Raw genomic sequence first — 10,601 nt, forward strand, 5'->3', positions numbered from 1 at the left:
GTACCTCTAAATCTCAGAATAACTATACAAAAAGTCCAAAAGTATTTTAGTTTGTTTAATGATTGGAGGATACGCTGCCCTCCGGTGGCAGCGTTGGGTCTGGCTGGACTGTCGCCTTATGACTGAGGAGCAGACTCTCATCTGAAATGGGTAAAGGACAGCTGACAGCTGCGCTCTGGTTTGGTCCACATATATGTTTGTGTATGCATTTGTAATTATGTTTAGACCAACAGTTTGTGGAGTTACGTGTGAGCGATTTGCTATGAGAATTGTAAATACGATAGCATTCAAACTAGCGGACATTTGTTAGGCAAATTAGGCTAATTTAATCTACTAAATTCACATATTGCTCAGACTAGATGGACGTTTGAACACCAATTGTTTTGTGTCAAGGGTTTTATTGTTAAAATGCATGTCGTTATAAACATAGGTGTTCATATGTGTGTTACAGCTTTACTTGTAAAGTAAAAAAAAAGATACTGTAAGGTACAATAAGGTATTGTTTACACGACTGAAACAAAAACCAACTGGAGACAAAATACGGACGAGACTCTGTCGTCGTTAAATCGAAATCACCTAAGTCGAGTACATCGTAATCCGGAGACTACCTGTTTCCTCCAATAGAGGAATCTTTGGAGGAATAATGCTTAATTTCTCTATTTTCTTTCTCTTGCCGGAATTCAATGTTTTTTGTTTTTGTTTTGGCTTAATGTGGTTATGTAATGTGTTATGGTCAAGTATAATAATGACAATTCATATCAATAACCTTGTGCTGAGAAAAAAATATTGTTTAAAAAAAAATTTTAATCATACATTATAAGCAGTTACTCGCAATGTTACTCATTACTTGACTATTCTTTTCACCAAATACATTTTTTACTTGTACTCGAGCACCTTTTTTGGATGACTACTTTTACTTTTGAGTAATTTTTTTTTTTTTAAGTAACGCTACTCTTACTTGAGTAACATTTTTGGCTAATCTAGCCACCTGTGATTATAAAAAATAATTTGAAAATATAAATAATATACATGATTTGTATGAAGCGGATTAATCATGACAAATGTTTGAATAGAAGAAAATTTGGATACCATTATGTAGTCAATGTTCACACTTTGGGGGATTTAAATTAGTAAAATAATGTTTGAATACGATGAATTACACACACAAAAAACAAGAAACTACTTCCCAAATTACTGTCAACATTTGCTGTTTGAGTTCCATAAAGTAGGACCACTGCAAGTCATTAAAATTAGTCATGTTTATTCTCTTCCATTGTTCCATGATAAACTGCTTCACAGTATGCTAGTGCTCATATACATCATCTAATAGTTTAAAACACACAGAAAATGATGTTTTTGTTGATTCCTGACTGAATGTTTTTTAGCCTTTTGCAAACAAATACAAGATTATCCTCATCCGAGGTGTGAATGTCCTGCCCATCTCGGACACTTCATAGCTCGTCAGCTCTACAAAACCTACAAATGGTGTTGAATGGCCCAAGAATCTCCTCACATGCTAAGCAGCTTCTCTTTTCGTCAGTTTGCCAATGGGGTTTCTCCTAATCCAACTTGTTTTCACGGTCTTACTGGGAAGCAAGAGTTGGCACATTAGCACTACATTAATTGGAACAAAAGATGTGCATTCCCGAAACTCACTTTCTGGTGTGAATGACATCCTGCAAAGTCCCCCTAAAATTCCAAATGGGTGCAAAATCTACAGAAAGGGAAACTTTAGTTATGCTTTCTTTCTTTCTTAGAATAAATTCTGCAGCTGCTGATTGACACATTTAAAGCAAATATGTCATTTATTTGGGGGCGCTCTTTTAATTCATGTAACTGTAAATAGGCTCAATTAGTTTTCAAACCAAATTGCAATTTTTGATTTAATATATGGTGGGCTATATGTTAGAAATTCTATTTGTATGTTGCCTATAAGCAGTGTTGTTTTTGGCAGCCCTTTTAATTTTCGTCCTAGTCTTTTGGATGAAAAAACGTATTAGTCTTCGTAATATTTTAGTCATCTCAAAATGTCTTTGTCATCGTCTAGTTTTAGTCGACGTTTACTAAAAAAATGTTTTCCTCTGTAAAACTTAAAAATACTCCCCAAAAAATATAGACACAAATGTTTCCAACTATTTCGAATGAACATTGACAGACGAGCACATATTGTAGCATCTACAAGAACAACACCAACTTGGTGATTACACACACTCAGCAGGAAAATAGTACGTTATTTTCAATTAATTATACCCACCTGGACGCCACGAAATGCATGTTAAATAAAGTTGTATGAGAGTTTAAGAGGACGTTCGCCGTTAGCATTAGCCTAACGCGAATGCTATGCTAACGTTACGAGTTATATTTAGTGTGTGATGATCACTCAGCACAGACTTTTAAAAGCTAAAGCAACACTGCATATTCTCTCTGGCCAAGAAAACAAATCTTACCGTGTGTGCAAGCCAGCATGGAGACTGGAGACGACACAATGGTGAGTCTGGGCAGCACGTCACGAGTGACACAACCAGACACTGATGGTAGCAGGCGAACCACACATAAAATGTCACACATAGTGAACATGTGACGAATAACATTCATCAAACGAAAACTGGCATTCATCTCGTTATGTTTTAGTCTCCCAAACGACGTTTTTAGCTCCTAATCAGTGTTGTTAATAATGGCGTTAAAGTATAACAGCGTTTCTAACCACGTTATTTTTGCCAGTAGTGAGTAATCTAAATAACTAATTTTCCCATCTTTGCAACGCCGGTACAGTTACAGAGGACGTGAAGGCGTACGTTACTAAAATTTGGTTGAATGACGAGAGATGTCAGAGACACAGAGAGAGCAGAGCTGGAGGCGGGAGGGGGTTGTGACACCATTGCAAACGCGATGCTAGGTGGCTCGGAGCGTTAGCATAGCAATGTTCTCACTAGCTCAGGTGGGTACAAATAATAAAAAATAATGGACTGTTTTCCTGTTGAGTATGCATTATCAACACCAAGTGCATGCTGACCTTGTAGATGCTACAATTTAATAATATTATTTGTTTTTTACTACCAAAATTCGTCACCTGCTCGTTTCTTGAATGACGTATCCCTAAACCGTATGTAATTTTTTTGTGTGTTTTAAATCAAAACAACTAGAGCAAAGATAGGAGACGGAAGAGATTCAGCGCCTCCACAGCATATTGAAAAATGTATCTATATATACTGTATTAGGGGTGTGATGCAAGTCACGGTTCAGTACGAACCTCGTACGGGGGTCACGGTTCGGTGCGGGTTCAGTACATCAGGACGAACAAAAAGGCTTTTTTTCTCACAGCATTTGAAAGTTAAAGTTTGAATGCCATTACACTCAGAGAAATTTAAGCAAAAATGTAAAAAGTGGGACCCATCTTTTTTTTTTTTTTAATCAAAAAGACAGTTCAATTCAATCAGTTAGTATAAGCTGGAAAACACTCAGGTGACTTGAAGTTCCACTCTGAGACCCCAATTTGGCCAAATTTCAAAATTGTCCAATATGCATGTGTGAAACATCATTGGGAAGCTTAAAATCTCGATTTTCTGGGGGAAGATAAATTTTGAACAGGAGGGCATTTCAAAAAATAACAATTTTTTAAACAGCAAAAACCTAACTGGAGGTGAGAGCACGCGAGAGCATAATTAAAGACGCCATGATTTTAATGAGATATTATCGCGTACTTACCTCTTTTCAATCCAAAAACTCCATGTGGCATGTATCACCGAGTGTCAAGACACAGCTGTGAATGGCCATAGCCGGATTTGGGGGGGATTTTATGGGTGAAACACGGTAATATAGCAAGGGTCGCAATGCAGAAATCGCAGAAATCAAGGAGTGGTCGAGATTTTCATTTTCATATATCTACCCTTTTAAACATTTTGTTTTTCAATTTTTCTTTGTTTGGATCGATTATTTATCATCAAAAATATTGAGGGAAATGCGACAGTAACGAACAAAAATACAATTAAGCGATAGTTATGAGGTAGATATCTGTGACTTATTTACAGCCGCTAATTTTTTTTCATTGTGACGTAATTTGTTTAAAAGTTTAAAATATGGGCGAGAATAATTTTTTAAACTAAATATTAGACATCAATTAATGATTCTAAGATAAAAATGACAGACATTTTGAATAATAAATACAATTACTTACCTTCTTTGTATGGCTAGGTTGAAACGAAAGTGTGACGTCTGTTAACGGGGGGTTACAGGGTAAAACAGAGAAATTTAACAACTATAATGTAGTTCGGGGGCTTAATGCGCCATGAATCTTCTATGGCAGCATATTGTTCTATCAAACACAACAGTTCTTTTGGCTTAAAATACAGCAGTTTATTTTAAAGAGGGGTGCAAGAGCAGAAACTGCTGTTTTTTCCGCCATAAACATATTTGATGTGAAAGACATTATAGAAAGGCTCATGTAATAACGCATAGAAAAATGAAAAGTAACGCGAGTTACTTTGCCGAGTAACTAATACGCTTCCATTGAGGTAACTGAGTTACTAAAGTGATTAAGTTTTGGGAGAAGTAATTCTTTAAAGTAAGATTAACAACACTGCCTGTAAGTAATTGTTTATTGCATGTAAGCTTCAATCGAATTTACTACCCAATACCCATTCTTTATTACTGATTCTTTATAAGAATCATCCAGTATCCATCAGTACTTGTTATAAATTGCAGTTTACTAATGATGATTAGATGAACACTGCATTTTATTCGTACTACTTTAGAAGGCGTCTTCTAAAACACAAAAATCATGCGTAAATCTTGCATAAACTTTACACGTTAAATTGATTTGATCGTAAGGATTATTTGCTGTGCATAGACGAGACCCTCCCCAACCCCCCCCCGCGGCGATCAGTCATTCTGCCCTCAGATAACGCGTCATTCCGTTCTCGATTACGCAGCGGGATTTACATGAAACTGTTAATTGTTTGCTCTTCAAATAGAGTCAGCCTGGAGCCAGTAGTCTGCCACAAGTTAAGGACCAACTCTCTGAGCGCCCACCCCCAACCCCTATCTCTACCTCTCCGTCCTCCATCAGCATGACAAAGCACTGGCCGGGGCACAACCTGATGGCACCACCCGCTCTCTCCCACCTGGACTCAAGCGGGGATGCGCGGATAAACTTTCCGCTCGGCAACGCAACACGGAGCTCCACAGTCCGGGACTGGGGCCACCAGACTCAAATGATCCCCCAGCACCGGCCGGCGAGCTTCGAAAAGCCCGCAGTTGCGCACTCGCTCAGCGGAGCACTCATGGATAAACTCGTAGCACCCGAGCCGTCGTACGGGAGCGCTCACGATGCCGACCCGAAACCCGAAGCGGCTCCCCGGGGTGCGTGGAGCGGTGACCGGGAGGCGACCGGTTCACGAGCCGGCAAGAAGAAAAACTATCAGCGGTACCCCAAACCACCGTACTCGTACCTTGCGATGATTGCCATGGTGATTCAACGCTCCCCAGAGAAGAAGCTGACTTTATCAGAGGTAAACACGAGTGTAAAACATGCACGTGTTAGGTTGTTAACACCCCATATCGCTTTGGGTGTGTTTTACGCACGAATGTGTTTGACTTTAGCAAGTAAATAAAAGTAGCACTTTCTTCAAAAAAACAAGATCCAGTTGTTACCGATAGTGACGACTGCCAGTCATGCCATTATTAGGGTTGCTGTGATAAGCTTAAATTGCAGTGAAACCAGTTGCTTATATGTATCAGAAGCTGGATAAGATACATGCATCTCAATGTGTCTCAAATAGTGGTGGATGAAGTACTCACTTTTTTTTTTTTTTTTTACTGGAGTACAAAATACAGGTGCAAAAAATTACTAAAGTAAAAGTATCTTAGAAAAAAAAATCTCAAGTAAAAGTACTTGCTTTAAAATATATTTTACAAGTAAAAAGTAAAAGTATTTTCTCCCGATGCAAAAATGTAATATATATATATATATATACATATATACTGCCAATGGGACAACCCATTGGCAGTGTATCAAATATTTGTTCTCCCCACTGTATACGCACATATATATATATATATATATATATATATTAGGGCTGCCAAACGATTAAACTTTTTAATCGAGTTAATTAAAGCTGAAAAATGAATTAATCGTAATTAATCGCAATTCAAACCATCTATAAAATATGCCATATTTTTCTGTAAATTATTGTTGGAATGGAAAGATAAGACACAAGACGGATATATACATTCAACATACGGTACATACCTAAGTACTGTATTTGTGTCTTGTAACAATAAATCTATGGAGGTAGTTGCTTCAATCAATTAAAAAGTTGCTTGAATCAAAAATGTTGTTTCAATCAAAAAAACTTGACTTAAAAAAAAAAATGAAATCAAAGAAAAATAGTTTTCAAATATTTTTTTGGGAGTTTCAAATTTATTTTTGCAAACACATTTTTTTTTTATTGAAGTGACTTTTTCTTCGATTGAAAATATATACTTTGATTGAAGCAACTTTTTATTTGATTGAAGCAACTTTTTTTTGGATTGAATAATAAAGACACAAATCGACCTCCATATAAATCAACAAGATGGCATTAACATTAATAACATTCTATTAAAGTGATCCATGGATAGAAAGACTTGTAGTTCTTAAAAGATAAATATTAGTACAAGTTATAGAAATTTTACATCAAAACCCCTCTTAATGTTATCGTTTCAATAAAGTTTGTAAAATTTTCAATCAAAAAATAAACTAGTAGCTCGCCATTGTCGATGTCAATAATTACACAATGCTTATGTGGTGCTGAAACCCATAAAACCAGTCGCACCCAAGCGCCAGCAGAGGGCGACAAAACACCGAAACACAAGTAACAAGTGGACATTACACTGTGCTGTCATTTTATTCTGTTTGAGCGGGGCATGTGCGTTAAATGCGTCAAATATTTTAACGTGATTAATTTAAAAAATTTATTACAGCCGTTAACGCGATAATTTTGACAGCCCTAACATATACATATATATATATATATATATATATATATATATATATATATATATATATATAATGATAATATTAAAATAAGGCAGTTTATTTTAAATAGGGGTGCAAGAGCAGGAACTGCTTTTTCAGCCTTGTCTGTGTTTTCTGCCATATAGCTTTTTGGCATGTGTGTTCAATGTTTTTATTCAGATTTAGCATTGGAAAGAGATACATATAAGAAATGTTTTTTTTCACTTTTTCCCAAAGTATAATTAAAAAAAATATATATATATACTGTATATATACATATATACACATATATACATACACACACACACACACACACACACACACACACACACACACACACACACACACACACACACACACATACAGTATATATATATATATATTTTTTTTTTAAATAAATGGTTTTTCACTTCAAATGTAATACTTATGATAAGTTTTAAACATGTTACTGTCCCAACGACTTAGTATTTTTAAACAAGAATAAAGTAGAAAAATGTTTGGCTTTATTGAATGCTTCAATGAGTGAGTCTACTCAAATCCTCTCAAGCTGCTCACTTACACACAACGAGTTGCCCTAACAACTTTTTAACGAGTTAAACGATGATTGACAAATGCGGCGATTTTGAAGTTTGTGACTCTGGCAAGATCAAACACAAACATCAGTCAACATCGTTAACTTTAATAAGCAATTCTAGTGCAGCGCCTGACGAACAAAGAGCAGGGAGAGGGAGGGAGGTAATGAGATTGAGTGTGAGACTACATTAGGCTTGAGACAGTTCGTCTAATTTTTTGTTTTTAATTGAAAAAAAATCTGCGATGGACTGAGGGCGCAAAGTTTGAGACGCGAAGTAGTCATAGTAGTATACATACAGAGATCTGAGTCAATATTGAATAAAATAACCAGAAAATTAATCGACTGCTCAGTTTTATTTAAAACTGTGCAGAATGGAAAAAAACAAGCAATACAATTGACTACACTGTAAACAGTAGCTTAACAACATCAAAACTTAGCTTAATGGCAGATTGCAAGCAACTATAAGGTACATGCTGCCACCTACTGTACATGAGTGTGGTGGTTTTTATTGGTCAACATCTTGTTCACCTGCCTAATCTTGCTTGTACTGATGTTGCTGCCTCTAGTGCTCGGTTCCGGTATAGTTACACGGGGCTTATGGGTTGTGCAGGAGGCATGAAAACGAAACTATCAATTCCCAATGAGAAAAAAAAAGAAAACAAACAAAAGTAACGTATAACACAGGCGACAATTTGATAAGTAGTGGAGTAAAAAGTACAGATACCTGCTGTGAAATGTAGTGAAGTGAAAAGTACCACTTCATTTTTGTACTCAAGTAATGCACAGATACACAAAAATGTACTTAAGTACAATAACAAAGTATTATTACTTCGTTACATTCCACCAGTGCAAATATAAGATTGACTCAGAAGTACTTGTTTGTCAATACCAAGTGAAATTGTCAGTGTCATGTGACTCATTTCTCATTGTATTGACTGATGCTTTGTTGGTTTGGTTTCAGATTCTGAAGGAGATCAGCACCCTCTTTCCATTCTTCAAGGGGAACTACAAAGGCTGGAGGGATTCTGTGAGACACAACCTTTCTTCGTATGAGTGTTTTGTCAAGGTATGTATAAGAACAACTTTCAGTGCCCTCCATAATTATTGGCACCCCTGAAAAAGATGTGGTTTTTAGCTTCTAATTTTTTCTTTTTAATTCAAATAATATGGGACCTTATTGGGAAAAAAAGAGAAAACTCCAACCTTCAATACAAGTGCATTCATTCAGTGGGGAAACAATCCCACATAAAGAAAAAATTATTTGACATCAATTAATGTGTGTCACAATTATTAGCACCCCTGGTGTTCATACTTTGTACAACCCCCTCTTGCCAACAAAACAAGGTCTGGGGACTGAGATGGCCATGGGAGGAGCTTGATTTTGTGTCTGGTGAACCATTTCCGTGTAGATTTGGCCATATGTTTAGGGACATTGTCTTGCTGAAAGAGTGGGTGTGTCCTGAGGTACAGACCAGAATGCAGTCGTTAATAAATTATTTATTATTTTTGTGATGCCCGGTAGCAAATGAGCGATGGCCCGGTACCGGTACCGGTCCCCAGCCCGGTGGTTGTGGACCCCTAGGTTAGGAGGCTCCAGATTAGTATTTCTTAATGTGTTTCTCCTATGTTATTGAAATCCAATGTTGGTGGTACTTGACAAGCAAAGCTTTCAATTATATCAGAAATTTCCTTAAACTATTTTTATTAAAGTAAGTTTTTGCTGTTTTCAGACAATTTAATTTGCACGAGCTCACTGTACTGAAACTATGGCCATGCTACGTCGATGAATTTTCTCCTAAAAACTCAAACCAGTTTGAAACTTCTATTTACTGGAGTTGTCCACTGTGAAGTGTGAATATTCATTATCCATTCATGTTTCCACGCACAGGTGTTGAAAGATCCCAGCAAGCCCCAGGGTAAAGGTAACTTCTGGGCTGTGGAGCTAAGTTGCGTTCCTTTGGAGCTCTTAAAGAGGCAGAACACGGCCGTGTCACGACAGGATGAGACCATCTTTGCTCAGGATCTGGCCCCTTACATTATGCAGGGACACAAGCCGGAATCTGAGCCAACTCCACCCACTGATCCGGTGACCACCGTACCTCCCGTGCGCCAACAGAACCTCTCCCCACCCCAAGAGGACTTGTTCCGACCCAAGCTGGATTCATCCTTCGCTATCGACTCTTTGCTCCACAGCCTTCACCCCAATGGTGGCTCGGGGGATGTGGACATGGGCATGAGAGACTGTTGGGGCGAATCTGAGCACCCTCATTTATCGCCACCTCCGCGCCCCCGCTACGCCTCTTCCGCTCGCAGTGTTTCTGCTAGTTCAGCTAGCCCAGCCTCCACCTCTTCGTCTTCCTCTGAAGAAGACTGGAAGGGAGCCTCCCTACATGGGAAGCGCCTCCCACCAGATGGTCAAGCCGGTTACGAGGAATATAAACCTCCGCTACAAAAGTCCGCAAGACGTGATGCCACCACTGCCCCTTGGGAGCTGCCCACCTCTTATGCAAAATACGCGCCACCCAATGCAGTCGCTCCGCCAAGCATGAGGTTCAACAGTGGGCCTCTCATGCCCCTACATGGCGGACTTCCTCTTTACAGCTACGGGAGCTCTCACGTTGCGCCCGGTCATTTTCTAAGCCATACTTACTGGCCCATGCTCCCCAGCGGACGAGTTTCCGTCCAACCTCCTCCTCTCATCATGGACTTGGACAACATGCTGCAGTCCGTGCCACCAAATAAAAGTGTGTTCGACGCACTAATGGCACCCAATCAAAACTCGCATTACCAACCACCCAGTCAGTACACCTTGCAGAATGGTTCGCCCCTAAACCGGTATCATCAGTATTGACTGCTTTGAGCTATTGACTCTTTTAAACGGTCACTTTACCGCATGCAAACCACATGACATTTCATCCACTGAAACATGACCTCCACTTCAGAAAAAGTACTCATCATCGAAGAACCTACCTCAAATTGTACAAGCTAGCATATCTACCTCAACCTTACAAGGACAACAATTAGCGTGAACCC

At 38.4% G+C, this 10,601-nt stretch overlaps 1 protein-coding gene across 1 annotated transcript; it reads left to right on the plus strand.

Moving 5' to 3' along the window:
• Positions 1-2,464: 2,464 nt before the first annotated feature.
• On the plus strand, positions 2,465-10,601 carry foxh1 (forkhead box H1). The gene is made up of 4 exons (XM_057825071.1): positions 2,465-2,488; positions 4,971-5,507; positions 8,530-8,634; positions 9,457-10,601. Exons 1-4 carry the CDS (start codon positions 2,465-2,467, stop codon positions 10,417-10,419), a joined length of 1,629 nt encoding a protein of 542 aa, XP_057681054.1. The 3' UTR covers positions 10,420-10,601.

This window comes from Corythoichthys intestinalis, chromosome 20 (assembly GCF_030265065.1).
Source record: "Corythoichthys intestinalis isolate RoL2023-P3 chromosome 20, ASM3026506v1, whole genome shotgun sequence".
Taxonomy (NCBI): domain Eukaryota; kingdom Metazoa; phylum Chordata; class Actinopteri; order Syngnathiformes; family Syngnathidae; genus Corythoichthys; species Corythoichthys intestinalis.